Raw genomic sequence first — 16,283 nt, forward strand, 5'->3', positions numbered from 1 at the left:
TGTAAGATGGCGCTCATGATTTGGACTTTGGTCCGTTTTCTATTTTGATTATAATTGCCTTTATGAATTTCCGCCTCGCCGTCGCCAGCTGACACTGACGAAGGCAAGAGCTGAAACGCGTTTGCTTTATACTTTGTGCAATAAACCAAAGCGGGTTTTACCTACTGCGAGTGCTGATTTTGTCAAATTTCTTTGACTGTTGAGCCTTAATATGTTAAACGGCACACCGCCGTTTTAAATCGGCACCCGCTCGGATTGTGTGCGGACTCCATACGGCGAAAACTGGAGCGGAGAAAGCGAGGAGAAGGAGCCTGCACCGCCACTGAGAGTCGGCGAAACCTGAACCTGTCCTGAGAAACACGGGTTGAATTTGAAAGTACGTGAGACGGGGACAGACAGACGGAGGTAGGAGACACCCGACTTCTCTTACATCGACTGGCACGAGTAAAGTAGGAGGCACATTCGAGCATTTAAAGAGACAATAATTATAATAAATGTTTAGCGACACAGCGCGCCGGGAGGTGGCAAGCGGCATTTTTAAAGGGCGACCTGGGCCACAGGCACGGGACGCAACTCAGGCACCTCACACAGCTCAGACCAATTTGAAAAATAAATACCAGCAGCTCGAGAGACTTTACGAACGAGAAACAAGGAAGTGGTGGGAGGCCACTTCCTTACAACATTATGTGGAGGTGAAGCGGGTCCCACGCGGTCTCCGTTTATATACAATTCCAGCCTATGAGAACCCAGACCCCGAGTTACTTAGTGAGTGGGCAGAGTATACAGCGCACTCATCGGAGGGCATGTTGAGACTTCTTATCAAGTTTGCCTGGAAGGATAGGGAGAAGGCATTACAAGATATTGAAGCACTGGAAAAGAAGATCGTAGAACTGACTGATCAGGGGCAATTAGACACTGAGAAGGAGTCTATGAAGAAGAGACTCACTGTCTACGAGAAGAGGATACAACACAGAAAACAGAAATGTGAACGCGACGCTCGCGATTACGAGCAAGGAAGGATACTGACATTCGCACGCAAGTACGACGCACCACGTCGTAATCTGAGAGCAAGACACCAAAGACCACAAGTGTCTAGAGAGACCTCAGAATCGGAAATAACCAGCGAGGAGCAGTCTGAAGACGAAATAGCGAGCAGAGGGCAGCAAACCGGGCCGAGATGCCAGCCTTCTTTTCGCGAGGAATGCGATCTAATCCGCCAGAATTGGTTGAGGGATGGGAAAAAACGTCCACCGGAACAATCAACCAGCGCAAGCGGAGACGCATCACGAGGAGAGGAGGGAGAAAGCACAGGGAGAGGTACCAGAAAATTGAGTAACCGACAGGCCAGGAACAAGAGGAATTGATGGAAGATTTAAATATAATCAATCTCTCGAAAAGAGTCCTGACCGCAGATGAAGAGAACATGTTGAAGCTGGGACTTACATTCTGTCCAACCGGCTGCTATGAATACACACAAACACGTATAGACTTGTTTTTATTTGTTCGGAAGCTCAAGCTCTGGAAATATTTCAAACAAAGGGGGCTAAGAGAAAACACACAGAGGTCACCCACAGTGGGCGGTACGGATCAACAAGACCCTTTTGACATTAACATTAGGGACTTGGAGAATATGGCCGTACTGGAGGAACTACTGGAAGAAAGTGTATCCCAGATAACACCACCAGTGGACGTAGTCGAAAGAGGCACAGCCATTGGTATCGCCCAAATAGGTGAACGCAGCGCCTTCAAACCACCCTCGCGCTTTCTCCCCCAGACACCAACTGATGCAGTCGACATCTTCTCAGAGGCAGTTAATCGGGACTTACAGAAGTTGTCCAAGCAAGAAGAAAGCAACAAGGTCAAGACCAAATGGAATCTCTCACTACATCAAAGAGATGCAATTTCAAACCTTGAGAAGGATGATTCAATCGTAATAAAGCCTTCAGATAAAGGCGGAAATGTAGTCATCCAGAGCCGCGAGAACTACTGTAAAGAGGCCCTACGCCAGTTACAGGACCGCGAGAACTACTTGCCGACAACTGAACAAGAATAGCTAGGAAGCATACGGGACTATCATACCCTTATCGAGCACTGGTATGGAAAAGGAATCGTAGCCAGGGAAGAATATCTATTCCTGCAGAACAAACAACCGAGATTACCCAGTTTTTATCATCTCCCAAAAGTGCACAAGGACGCCACTAAACCACCAGGGAGATCAATCAATCAATCAATCAATCACAGACATTTATAGAGCGCACTACTTACCCGGAGGGTCTCAAGGCGCTTGGGGGGGGGGGGAGTGCTGCTACTGCTCGAATAGCCAGGTCTTGAGCTTCTTGCTGAAGGAGAGGTGGTCTTGGGTCAGGCGCAGGTCGGGAGGGAGGGAGTTCCTGGTCTTGGCGGCCAGGTAGGAGAAGGACCTTCCTCCTGTTGTCGTTCTTCGGATGCGGGGGACGGCGGCGAGGGCGTGGCTGGCTGATCGGAGATGTCGTTTGGGAGCGTAGAAGTTGATGCGGTTGTTGAGGTAGCTCGGGCCTTGATCGTGTAGGGCTTTGTGTGCGTGGGTGAGGAGGCGGAAGGTGATTCTTTTGTTGACGGGGAGCCAATGCAGGTCTCTCAGATGTCCGGAGATGTGGCTGTGTCGTGGGATGTCGAGGATGAGTCTGGCTGAGGCTTTCTGGATCCGCTGGAGTCTCTTCTGGAGCTTGGTGGTGGTTCCGGCGTAGAGGGCGTTGCCGTAGTCCAGTCGGCTGGTGACGAGGGCCTGGGTGACCGTCTTCCTGGTCTCGGTGGGGATCCACCGGAAGATCTTCCGTAGCATGCGCAGGATGTTGAAGCATGACGAGGAGACGGCGTTGACTTGTCTGGTCATGGTGAGGGAGGAGTCCAAGATGAAGCCCAGGTTGCGTGCGTGGTCTGTTGGTTTGGGTGCGCTGCCCAGGGCGGGGGGCCACCAGGAGTCGTCCCAGGCAGAGGGCGAGGAACCCAGGATGAGGACTTCCATCTTGTCTGAGTTCAGTTTCAGGCGGCTGGTCGTCATCCACTCGGCTACGTCTTTCATCCCTTCGTGAAGGTTGGCTCTGGCGGCGGCGGGGTCGTTGGTCAGGGAGAGGATCAGCTGGGTGTCGTCAGCGTAGGAGATGATGTTGAGGTTGTGTTGGCGTGCGATGGCCGCGAGGGGGCTCATGTAGACGTTGAAGAGGGTGGGGCTCAGCGAGGATCCTTGAGGGACGCCGCAGATGACTTCGGTGGCCTCTGACTTGTACGGTGGTAGACGGACTCTCTGTGTTCTTCCGTCGAGGAAGGAGATGATCCATTCCAGTGCCTTCTCCTGGATTCCGACGTTGCTGAGGCGCTGCACTAGGGTGCGGTGGCAGACAGTGTCGAATGCCGCGGAGAGGTCTAGGAGGATGAGGGCCGCTGTTTCTCCGTTGTCCATCAGGGCTCGGATGTCATCGGTGGCAGCGATGAGGGCGGTCTCGGTGCTGTGGTTGGCTCGGAAGCCAGACTGTGAGGGGTCGAGGGATCCATTCGTCTCGAGGAAGGTGGCCAGCTGTTTGTTGACGGTCTTCTCGATGACTTTGGCTGGAAACGGGAGGAGCGAGATGGGGCGGTAATTCTTGAGTTCGGTGGGGTCCGCTGTAGGTTTCTTTAGTAGGGCGCTGAGTTCGGCGTGCTTCCAGCTCTCCGGGAAGGTGGCGGTGTCGAAGGAGGTGTTGATGATGTCCCGCAGGTGGGGTGCGATGACAGCGTCGGCCTTGTTGAAGACGTGGTGAGGGCAGGGGTCGGTCGGAGATCCGGAGTGGATGGAGCTCATCATGCGGATGGTGTCTTCGGTGCTGATCGGAGTCCAGGCGCGGAGGGTGGTGGTGGGGGGCGGTGGTTCGGTTGTGGCGTGCGTCGGTTGAGTGCTGAAGCTGTTGTGTATGTCCGCGATCTTGTTGTGGAAGTAGGAGGCGAGGGAATTGCAGAGGTCTTGCGATGGGGTGATGTCGTTGTTTCCGGCGTTGGGGTTGGAGAGCTCTTTGACGATGATGAAGAGTTCCTTGCAGTTGTGTGCGTTGTTGTCCAGCCGGTCCTTGAATGCAGTTTTCAGACCAATCGTATCATCCATTGGAGGATTGACTGAAAATATGTCTAAGTTTATTGACTCTTTTCTGGCCCCATGGGTAACTCAGTTGAGTTCATACACGAAAGATACAAAGGACTTCCTTAGACAAATACAGGACGTGGAGTGGGAGAGTGACCTAGTGATGATAACTCTGGACATCTCTAGTTTATACACGAGTATGAGACATACTGATGGGATTGAAGCGGTAAAGACTTTTCTGAACCTACGATCTGCCCGATACCTGGAACATAGCAGAATGATTTTGGACTTTATATCATTTTGCCTGAATAACAACATCTTTATTTTGCAGAATCAAAGATACAGACAGGTCAGGGGGACTGCTATGGGCACCTGCTTCGCCCCCAGTTAGGCGAATTTATTCGTGGGCTGGTGGGAGAAGCAGGTGGCCTGGGCGGCCGATAAGGCAGAATGGGTCGATATGGTGATTTGCTGGAGGAGATACATCGACGATCTCTTCCTCATTTGGAGGGGATCGGAATCCTCGGCAGAAGACTATATAGCGGCCCTAAATACAAATGATTTGAACCTGAAATTCACCCATAGTATGAGCAGGAAAGAGGTTAGCTTTCTGGATTTGAGGGTCTTTGTCGATTCAGGCGTAATTCAGACTGCGCTCTATAGAAAGGAGACGGCAGGGAATTCCGTCCTACATGGACGAAGTAGTCACCCAGCATCCCTTGTGAAAAGCATCCCCTACGGGGAACTGTTGAGAATAAAACGTAACAGTTCCCTGGAAAGAGATTTTGAGGAGGCTGCAGAGAAAAGCGTGAAACGCTTTAAATCGTGCGGCTATTCTAAAACAGTCCTCCATCAAGCTAAAGGAAAGGCGAAAGCTATTGGCAGGCAGACACTCCTGACGGAAAGAAGGGGCGGAACCACGAAAGGTGGCAATGGCATAATTAGACTAATAACCAACTATTCTGTGGCAGCGAATAGGGTGAGAGCCATTATGTCCAGAACCTGGGGTATCCTCAAATCTGATGCCGTAATTGGCAAAGATCTGCAGGATCATCCCATGATCACATTCAGGAAGACAAGATCATTGAAGGACAGGTTGGTCAAAATCCATTTGTCCAAGGAAAGATCGAAAGGAGACCTGCACGCCATGCATGGGTCATACCCATGTGGGAAATGCAAGGCCTGCAGTAACAGCCAGAGAGTGCTTTCATATCAGGTGCCTCATAAGGATTCGAAGATCAGGATTGGCAAGTTCATAACTTGCTCAACTACATTTGTAGTGTACTGCCTGAAGTGTCCCTGCGGACTTCGGTACGTAGGACGCACTACGAAGGCAGTTAAGTTGAGAATCTTAGAACACCAACGGGCCATTGCGAATAAGGATGAGAACTATCCGATGGCCCGACACTTCGCCTCTCACCACAATAGCGACAGGACCTTACTTAGCTTCTTCAGCTTAGATTGTATCCCATAAGATGTAAGAGGTGGGGACTTCAAGCGGAAGTTAAGACGACTGGAGTCAAGATATATTATAGACCTCCAAACTAAATCTCCAGGAGGTCTAAATGCAGGGGAAGAGCTAATATCACATCTGTAGGATAAGAAACAAGAAACAAAAAATGTATGTGGGGAGCTGTGTCTATGCCTGAGAACATATCTTTTTTTCTAAAAATGCTTTGAAGAAATTCAGTTGGTAGTTGGTTTGTGAACCCTTTGAGACAAATTTGAATTTCACAATTTATTTAGGAATTATGGTGGATTGGGAATGAATTAGCATTAATTTGAGTTTCACCGTTTAGCCCATTAAGGGCTTTATCATTGTCATGGGTTTGAGAAATTAGACTTTTTAAACCCTCTACCACCGGATATAATGAATTTACGAGCAATATGAAGAATGTTGGTTCAATGAACATTGTTTTTTTTTTATATATGAATCCTATAATCTTGATTTATTTGCCCATTCAGGGCGGAATATAAAAAACACAAGATTATTTATTAATGCATTGTGATATTTAAACATCATAATTATTGTTTCCAACAGTGATCGATATTGCTTTAATTAGTCTGTTGCAAATTTGTTAGAGTTAATTTCACCATTGTAAGATGGCGCTCATGATTTGGACTTTGTTCTGTTTTCTATTTTGATTATAATTGCCTTTATGAATTTCCACCTCGCCGTCGCCAGCTGACACTGATGAAGGCAAGAGCTGAAACGCGTTTGTTTTATACTTTGTGCAATAAACCATAGCGGGTTTTACCTACTGCGAGTGCTGATTTTGTCAAATTTCTTTGACTGTGGAGCCTTAATATATATATATATATATATATATATATATATATATATATATATATATATATATATATATATAAAAATTAGATCACAAAGATCTTAAAAAGTACACAGCACAAGAGGAGTAAAGAACAAAATATAAAAACATTTTCTTTAATATATTCCACTGCTGGAATGAATATTTTTGATAAACACGTAGTTAATGTATCTGGATATCCATCACAGAAATTCTTTTGTTTTACATTCTCCCTCCAGAAAGCAGCAATAGGCATTGTGTTTTTGTTACTTGCCTTAAGGTCATTGGTGTCAGAGAGTTTGGCTTTGAGTTCAGTATTCGCTAGTTGTGCTCCACTAAGCTCCTTCTGTAGTCGCTCAACTTTCTTCTGCAACTTTCTGACAGTGAGGTTTGCATCATCTCTCTCTACCGCTAGAGCTGAGCGCACTTGTTTCTCCTCTTCCAGCTGTGCAATTTTCTTACGTAGTAGGTCCATGTGAAGGTCTCTGCTTTCCAACTTCTCTTTCTGGGTTTTCAACTGAAATAGGGCAAGCATTTAGTAAGAAACATCATGATGTATAATGACAGTTAGACTACTGCAAATTTTAAATAACAATTTTGAATGTTTAGACAGATGTTGAAAAATAACATTGCCTTTTCTTATCAATTTAACCATGAATCTCATTTTCTTTTACAGTATTCTGGATCCAAATGTTTTGCATGTTAGTTAGATTTTTGCCCTACAGTCTTTCCCTACCTTTCCTTTAACATTCCAAGCCAAGCAAGAACTGTTTTGGGATGATACTTCAGCTTCTTCAGTCTGAATATACAGCATGTTCGGATCTGACATCGAAGAGAGGCAGGTTGAGAAAGGCCAAGAGAGGTGTTTAGATGTTACATCAAACAATCAGCACCTCAGATAAGCTGGAGCGTTTGTGGTTGCTTTGGGTGTTATTTTTGCTGCTAAAGAGACAAAGCACACTCTGCAGAGACAAGGCAAAGAAACGAGCGCATGCTAAAGAAAGACAGCCTTCAACTTCCCCAGGTCCATACATGATGTGCTCTTCCAGTCCCGGGACTTGTAGTCTTTTTGTTCCATTTCCCAGCGCGGCAGGTTTCTGGACCAGGGTCAGCGGACTCGATAATTCTCTCGCCTCGGTGCCCACTCTGATCAGCGATCACACTCGGCAACTCTGGGCATTAGCTTGCCTCATCTTCACTAACAGCCCCACCAGACCGCCGGGGATGCCTGGTCTCACCCTGGAGATACCCATTAAGGGACCATCTCTCAGGGAAGCCAGGAAGGGTTTCGCAGCGGTCGAAGCGCCTTGGGACCCTCCGGGTAAGTAGTGCGCTATATAAATGCCTATACATACATACATACATACTGTAAAACAGGATTACAAGTCCTAGAATTCAAAGAGAAAACCTGGACTGGAGCAGCACGCGACACACAAAATTGGCAAACTTAGCAGGTATGGGGAGGGATATTGGCAAGCCAGGTCAATGCAGCTGGGAAAGATGGGCAAGAGTCAAGAGACAGGGGCTGTGGAAAAAGGCAGAAAAAGACACAGCAAAAGAAGTAAGGAGAGGTGCAGAGCATCAGGAAGCATGTTAGACCTCCAAGATGTTAAGAATGTCTTCATACGATGCTAGCGCTACTATACTTTTGCAAGGCGAGAACAGATGGAAAGCCACTGTATGTACTCCGGGCTGAGACCTCAAAAATACAATGGGTATGATGTGCAAAAGGGGGATGGGTTACCTTTCACATGCTATCTGAACCTTAGGAACAAATGGTATCCTGCTTTTCTGGAACAGGAAGCTTCAATCACAGTATGTGGCATGCTTCATCATTGGCAAACCTACCTTACCCTGGTGAGATGATACCACCAGGGCAGACTCAACCTTATCTTTGAGGGAGTTTTTGATAAAACCTATGCCAGGATCAAATGGGAATCCAGATAAAATTACAACTACATCAGAGTAAACCCAAAGGAATCCCCTTTATTGGTAGGTGCCCTAAGTATGGTTAAAACCCTGTCCTAGGTGATTTGGGAACACTCCCCCTTACATCTATTAAGCTGCTTACATATGTCTGCCCACTTGTGTGCCTTAAAACAGATCGGGGTATTCATCAGGGCTATACAATGTTCCCTATAGATAGTACTAGGCAAATCAATACAAGGTGAATAAGGAATGTCCTGCATTCACCAATTGTATAAGCCACCTAATATGGGCATATACTGGCTTTGTGGTTTGGCTCAAGGGTGGTAACTCCTGAAGACACACATTAGTCAATAAGAAGCACCTGCATACAAGCAACATCTGGTTGATCGGCCAGCTGAACTGGTGCAAACAACAGGAGTCGCTACCCTCGAGTCAGTTCTCAAAGCCAAAAAAAGATCATATTAGGGTTGGCTTATACAACTGGTGAAGATAGGAAATGTGGGACATTGAAAGTTTGCCATATGTTTACAGTGGCAGTAAGGAGTAGGTCTAAAAGGGCCTTGTCATTTTCCGTGAGGGCTGGGTCTCTCAGGAAGCCAAATACTAAGGTGGTGAGCTCTCTGGTGAACGAAATATAGAAGAGTTTTGAGAGGAAGGTGAATATTTGATCCCAAAAGGGGGCAACACACTCGCAGTGTAATAAGAGGTGATTGAGATCCCTGTGTTTGTCCTTGCAGTTCCAGCAGGTTGCGTTCTCCCTAATATTATGTGAAAACAGACACGCTGGGGTCCAAAAACCATCCTTAGTAATTGGAAGGACACTAGGAAAACCTCCTTTAAATGTTGGATGAATTGGATCACCAACTTGAGAGGTACAGATAATATTAGGCAAAATCCTAACTTTACTACTACTAAATGTCTTCTGTGAATACCAAAAGCAGTCAGTTTAGGATTTTGTCTTAAGTTAGTTCTGTGAATCGGGCCCATAATGTTATGATGCTTGAACTGTTTATCTTTTTCACCACTGTTGTAATGCTGGTTACAATGTTATGTTTCATCCTACTAATAATTGCAGCTCACGCTTTTCACACAAGATGCATTCGCTTCAACACATGTTTGAGAAGCTAATTTGTATCTTTCTTGTGTCTCTCTTGGGCATGTGTAAGATGGGGTTCTGGGAGCCAACTAGGAATTAGGCCCACATACTCTGGTGATATGTATGGACCCATTCTGACGGATATGTTGTCTGGATACACAGCCCTATGTAATTCGTAGGAACCATATGACAGTTTGTGCAGCATGTTACTTTACAAGAAATATATTTGAAATATTATGCTGTAAATTACATTGCTTGGCCCCATTTTTTCCCCAAAATTTCTTGAGATGGAGAGGATCAAGCTCTGTTGTAGCACACTTTCCACACCATTTGCAGCTGACATTTACCAAAAGGGCAATTTACTTTTCTATTCCATCCCTGCTGATGATTTACTAAAAGAATTACTACTGATTTCAAATTTGACTAATGATTAGCCTGTAATTACTGCATACTGAGAAAAAGACAGAATAATGTGAGGATAATGTGTTTCAGAACACCTTTCAAAGGAACACCGGGCTAGCAGGAGTTACTTGGCCCAATTGTGATGGCTGAGGCCGTTTACTTCTGATGTCCAGGGCCTGGCCTACTGTCAGCTTTCAACAACTGGGCCAAGTACCCCTTCAGCACTTGACTCTCAGTGGTAGAGTGAGTTGAGCTGTCAAAGCTTTCTCGGGTAGGAGATAGGTGCAAGGAGAACACGAGTTCACAACTCAACATATCTTCATCAACCTCAAAAAATAAAACTTCCAGCCAAATACTAATGTTTATGAAAAGTAGTATTTCTACACAAAGCAAAACATAACACTCTTTATAAGGTATGTATTCTAGTAGTGGGCACCAGGTCCTGCTCTTCTAGCTACAGGGGTTATTCTCCATTAATGTGAGGCAACAACCAGGCTAGACCCCACAAGAGAACATACGTTTTTGAAGTCCCACTATGAGTATTCAAAGTCCAGGTGGCCCAGCTTCTTCGGCACTTCAGTGAGAGGTGATTACCACCACATGGATTCTGCAACTCAAAGTTCAGTCTTATCTGATCCCATTGGACAAGCGATGGAAGCCCTGGGAACATTCTGCCATCCTTGGTCAAGCTCTACGGTGGCTGATGCTTGGCAATGAGCAGTAGTCTCATTGAGGCCAGCATGTGGTTTGGACCTCAATGGCGCTCTTCTGTTGTTGCGGTAAGTATCTTCTGTCTCCGATGACAGACCTGGGGTGATACTTGAATTGATAAAGTAGCTGCTCTGAGTTCAAAGTTGCATTCTCTTCATTGGCCCTCTACTTCCTCTGCGAATCCCAACTTTCATACAACGGTCACTTTCCGCTCACTTCAGGCAGTTTCCTTTTCAAATCACAGAGCTCCACATAGTGACAGCCCTTTCATCACCACAGCGCTGCTCCAGGGCCATGGCCCTTCAGTTTCACTGTGGTCCCCATCTGGCATACGGGGGTCGAATTCCATGCATTTAAGGCATAGTCTCTATTCAGGTCGCAGCACTTCACCAGGTGACAGCTCTCTCCACCACAGCACTGCACCAGGGAGATGACCACTAAGCTTCACCACGGCCCCCACCTGGGGTATGGGGTTTAAGTGCAACACACATTGGTAGTCCAATCGATGTGGGCTTCAAATCTTCTCTGCAACCCTCCTACTCAGCATTAAGGGAGACACCACAGCATGCACAGGTACCCAACCCGATTGGTGCACTGATTCCAACAAATCAGAATCTCCCCTTCCGGGGATATTCTCAGCAGGATTTCCACTGGACCTCGATCCCTTCAGGGGATCTCCTTTTCCTCACCAGGGTCCATAGATCTTGATTCAGATAGAAGCTGATGCTTCAGGCTCCAGGGCGAGTGTACTTGATTCTTATGGCTAATGCCCCTCACCCACCATGGGAGACTACAGCTTCTTAGTCACCAGTCATGGTCACCAGTCATGGTCACAAAAGGCATAAGTCATTCTTCTTGCTGATGTACAGCTTCAGTGTGATTATTTGGGTGTCTCAAGCTCACCGTTATATAATTCATTGCAAAACAAAAGTTTGATTTAGTGTCTCTGTCTCTGAAGTTTGTGTTCTGGGAGTTTCCGACTTTGAAGTGCCCATTTCACAATCTTGCTGTTCTCCCAAAGAGCAGTCTATCGAGGTAGGAGTGTCTCCAGGACTGGTAGCCACAAACACAGGACATCAGAGTGACTAGGGGATCACACCAGGGTGTGAGGCTCAGTGATATGTGTAACACGGGTTACAAAGGGCCCTTTAACCTTACTCTTTAGGATTTGCTTTTTCACTCATCTCCTTCCTGAGATGTGCTCTGGTTCCTGTAGCCAGTAACCTCTCTTTAGAATCAAAGAGCCCCTTTTGAGGTATACTGAAGAGCTGGGCTCTCCTTCCTCCAGTATGTGTGCCTTAGCTTGCCCCCAGGAATACAGCAATCCACAAATCGTTGGAGCAGCATAAATTAGAACTCCACCTCTTCATATGTGACACATATATTCAACGTGTTTAACAGTATTCATTTGTGTGCCTTATATTAACTACGATTATTAGGTGGCTATATTTACCTTAAATGAGAGTGCTCCATATTTTTTGTTGAACCATACTCTATGTATTCACATTACATGGAATAATGTATATATTTCTTTAAAACAGTGCCTGTATTTATTATGATAAATGTATTCATTCAGATGCCAACTTAAAGTTAATGTTGGCCTAATGTGTAACCAGGCCCAAACAACATGAATTTCATTTTATTAAATACTTTGCCAGTATCATGTTTTTCTTTCATCTGCATGCATCTTATCATTGTGTTCATTAAGTTAGAATAGGCTTATTGGTTATTGTATTAGACAGATAAGTAGCAGCAACTTAAAGAGAAATTGACCTCAGAATTGGAGATTGAGACTATGAAAGAGATCCTCCTCCTGTACCAGGCAGACCAGACTGATACTACACCCAAGGTCCTTTGTTCAATGTTGGGAAACTAGTGAGCATGGCTGCTCCGAGAGAGCACTGCCTCCGGATTGGAGGGAACTAATATGGACAGTCATTTGGAAGCTCCTTTCATGCTTCAAATATGTATCCTTTAGAATAGTTTTAGGAGACCCTTTCCTGATTTAATGGAGAGAAGACTACTTCTCAACTCTGCTGATTTTCCTGTCTGTATTAGGCTTCATTCTTGAGTACTCATGCTTTATCCGCCCTGAGCCTTTAACTTGGTTCATCTGAAGCCGACACCTTCCTCATAGAATTTCCTCTTCCCACTTTTGATGCTTTATTTACAACCAGCGTTGAGTTCTCTTTGAAGATTTCACTAAGCGATTAAAATTCAAGGGTCCCTGTTCTATCTTCTGTAGGGGGGGTCTTCTACTGCCACAAGCTCCTCCAAAAAGCCCTGGGGCTTTAAATTGGAGTCCAGAGACTTTCATGTATTGTGCCCTTCACAGATACATGTACACCCCAGCGCACACACGTACCTGCGCATGTTGACTCTCTTGGACTGTACCCTTTAACTGGCCCATATACGTTCCAGTGCACACACGCAACTGTACCTGCTGATTCTCATGTACTGTACCACTTCCTAGGCACGCATATATACCAGCGTGCATACGCAACCACATGCATTGATTTTCATATACTGTACCACTACACTGGCACACATGCATTCTAGCATGAGCGAAGCCCGGGCAAAGGGCGGGCCCTCTTCGGCCCTCATCGGCACGAGGAGGCAGGGGCAGGGCCCAACCCCCTGGACCACCAGAGACGCGCCTACAAGTAAGACCTTGCTGCTGCATTGTTTGCGAACTGTGTGACATCGATATGGCGACAAAAAAGAAACCTGTTGCTCTGCCCGCTAACACCATGGATAATTATGTTGTGCAAACGGTGAAGAAAATAAACGAACAAAGGAGGGAATCACTTGGGCTAAGCCAGTCACCAGACTTGCGTAGGTTAAGCCCTACTTTGCCTCAGTCAGCAGAGGATAGCCCCTTCGTGCTGGTGGAAAATAGGGTCTCGCCAAACGTATCATCTAGGATTGAGACTGACAGCCAGCCACTGATTATGTTAGCATCTCCCGTTACTCTGGAGGTAGACTCTGATAACGTTACTGACTCAGACCCAGAAACTGTATCTGGTCCTGTGGAGGATGACCTACCATTAACTGAGCATACACCACGGCCGGTGCGCGCCTGTGTGAAGAACCAACGGAAACAGGGCGGACAAAGGCCAAGAGTAAAAAGAAAAAGAATATTATCCCCTGGCCCCTCTAGAGCTCCACAAAAGGCTGTAGGGGAAGGGATTACAAGAAATAGAGGAGATGATGATATGTTTACTAAACTGCTTGAGGTTGTTGAGGGTAAACTTTTTGAAATTGTAAAACCTCTGATCTCCAAAATAGATAAATTACAGGCAGAAGTAAAACGACTTGGGGGCGTGCAAACAAAGTTGACCGAGGAAATAGGTAGTCTTAATACTCTATTATCAACAAGAGATACTACTGCAAGGGCTAATCAAGCTGGGGAAGGGCCATCTGGTGTGACGACTAACGTAGTGCATATGCCTGCCCCGATAGTTAATCATAATACTGCAACTACAGTAGAGTGTCCATTGATAGGAAATGCACCCCAAGCACAAGTCCATGGAACAGACCCCCTGCAGTTTATTGAGGAAGCCTCACCTGTCGTACTGGTGTTAGCAAATGTACCTCTGCCGGATGACGGTGTCACCGAGTCATCTAGCTCATTGTGTAGTAAGGCCCTTCACTGGCTCTCTGGTAACATGAGGTTAGCGCCTGGTGGGATACAGCAACTGGCGCATGATATCAAATCAGCCAAACGTGTTCCCTGGATAGGGAATCGCCCCAAAAGATTTAAAGGGGACTGTGTGGTGGTAACGTTTGCCCACCCTGACGTACTTCCTAATGTCCTAACACATATTCTCCCACCTCAGCGTAGAAGAGGTACGGTGGTACCCCTAACATTAAAGTTCTTCTATGGGGAACAACAAAATGTAACTCTACCGAAAACACCAGCATTAGGGTGGGACAATCACTTGAATATGCGTAATCGCTGGGCACTCCCCCTAGTACCAAGCACGCTACTACATAATAGGTATGATGCTCTGTCTGGTCTTAATAATTGCGATTGACAAGAGGTCAGACATGAGCTTGCTGAAGGGGGTGTTGGATCTGATTTGCATCAGTCCCCAAATATTACTGCTACTACTGTTAGTATACAGCCTAAGCATGTGGGTCCACCCTGCAACACCTTAGCGGGGCCAACAACATCCCGCCTTATTGCCAGCTGGAATATTGCAGGACTAGCCTCTAAATTAGAAGTATTGGGGTGGTTAGAACTTATTAGAACATTTGATATCATATGTTTTCAAGAGACCTGGTGCCTAAATTTTAAGGGCCTTGATGGCTTTGTAGCTTACGAGTTACCAGCAACGGCTACTACCTCAGGTAGGGCTAAAGGTGGTTTGTTAATCCTGACCTCAGTGAAAATGCGAACAAGGGTGAAGGAGCACATCACTGTGGGTAATAACTCCCAATTGTTGTGGCTAGTTGATGAGGCACACAAAAACATTTTGTTGATCAATATGTATAATAACGTTTTTGATGCCAGTAGATATAAGGTTATTTTAGAATTAGACACCGCAATCAAACAATTGATGAAAGTTTCCAATACAGTTTTTGAGTTCATATATGTTGGAGATTTTAATATTTCTGTCTGTCCTCTCTCTAACCACAAGTTGTGTGGCATTCTGAATCGTGTTGGAGAGCCAGCTACGCATTTCCAACATAATACTTATGGAGATACTCTGAACTCCTTCATACTAGATTACGATATGGAAATCCTAGAGATTGAACAGGATGGGAAGGGTGATAGTTTGCCAACTTTTGTGGGGAGAGGGGCAAACACTGTAATTGATTTTATTTGCATGTCTTCCGAATTAGACCATTTTAGTTCTGATGTCAAGGTTGTTGATTACTTGGTTAGTGACCATAACTGTCTTGTTATCGAAACTAGGTTTTGGAAAGTTTGTACAATTCCAGATAGCAGCCCTATTACAAACATTGAGGTACATAGGCCGAACGGATTCAGGATAAGGTGGGTTGGAGATAGAGCAGAAGTAACTTCTAACTGCATTATCTCATACTGCTTAACCGATATTACATCAATTATCGATGAGAAACCAAACCTGGAGGCCTGCACTTTTCATTTTACGAAAATCAATGTTTTTATTAGTGGTAAGTTTACTAGGCTGACTGGAAATTTTAATAACAAAGCAAGGGGATGGTTTAACAATGCCTGCACTGTGGCACTGAAGTCACTGAAAAACGCACTATCCAATAAACCTAGAGACAAAACAGCCGTAGCTAAGCTTAGATCCGATTATAACCTGGCTCTTAAGCAAAGGAAAAATGAATTACGTGAGGAAGCTTGGGAGCGGCTGGATCTGGCGGCTGCATCGAACAATTGTACCCTTTTTTGGGCAGTAGTAAATAGCCCCTTTTTAAAAGACGATAAACTTCCCGTGTTAAACTCAAACGTGGGTAAGGAGTCGTGGGTACAGCACTTCTCCGGTATTTTTAACTCTAATACGGTAACGTTGCCGACAAGTTGCTCTTGGCCAGTACTTGATTTAGACATCACCTTGCAGGAGGTCCTAAGTTGTATTAGGGCTAGTAAGGGCGGTAAGGCCCAGGGACCCGACGGTGTCCCAGTCGACATGTACACATTTGCACCTGAGACTTGGGGACCAGTACTGGTCAAAGTTTTTAATGCTGCTGTTCGCTATACTTTCCCGTGCACCTGGTCCGAATCCATAATAGTCCCGATTCATAAGAAAGGGGA

At 45.8% G+C, this 16,283-nt stretch overlaps 1 protein-coding gene across 1 annotated transcript in view; it reads right to left on the bottom strand.

Annotated features, from left to right (window-relative positions):
* Positions 1 to 16,283, bottom strand: part of CCDC170 (coiled-coil domain containing 170) — a 252,752-nt gene that overhangs the window by 123,705 nt on the left and 112,764 nt on the right. The window contains exon 11 of the mRNA XM_086926876.1: positions 6,671 to 6,913. Within this exon, the coding sequence (XP_086783002.1) occupies positions 6,671 to 6,913 (243 nt within the window). The remainder of the gene's footprint in view (positions 1 to 6,670; positions 6,914 to 16,283) is intronic.

This window comes from Lissotriton vulgaris, chromosome 6 (assembly GCF_964263255.1).
Source record: "Lissotriton vulgaris chromosome 6, aLisVul1.2, whole genome shotgun sequence".
Lineage (NCBI taxonomy): Eukaryota > Metazoa > Chordata > Amphibia > Caudata > Salamandridae > Lissotriton > Lissotriton vulgaris.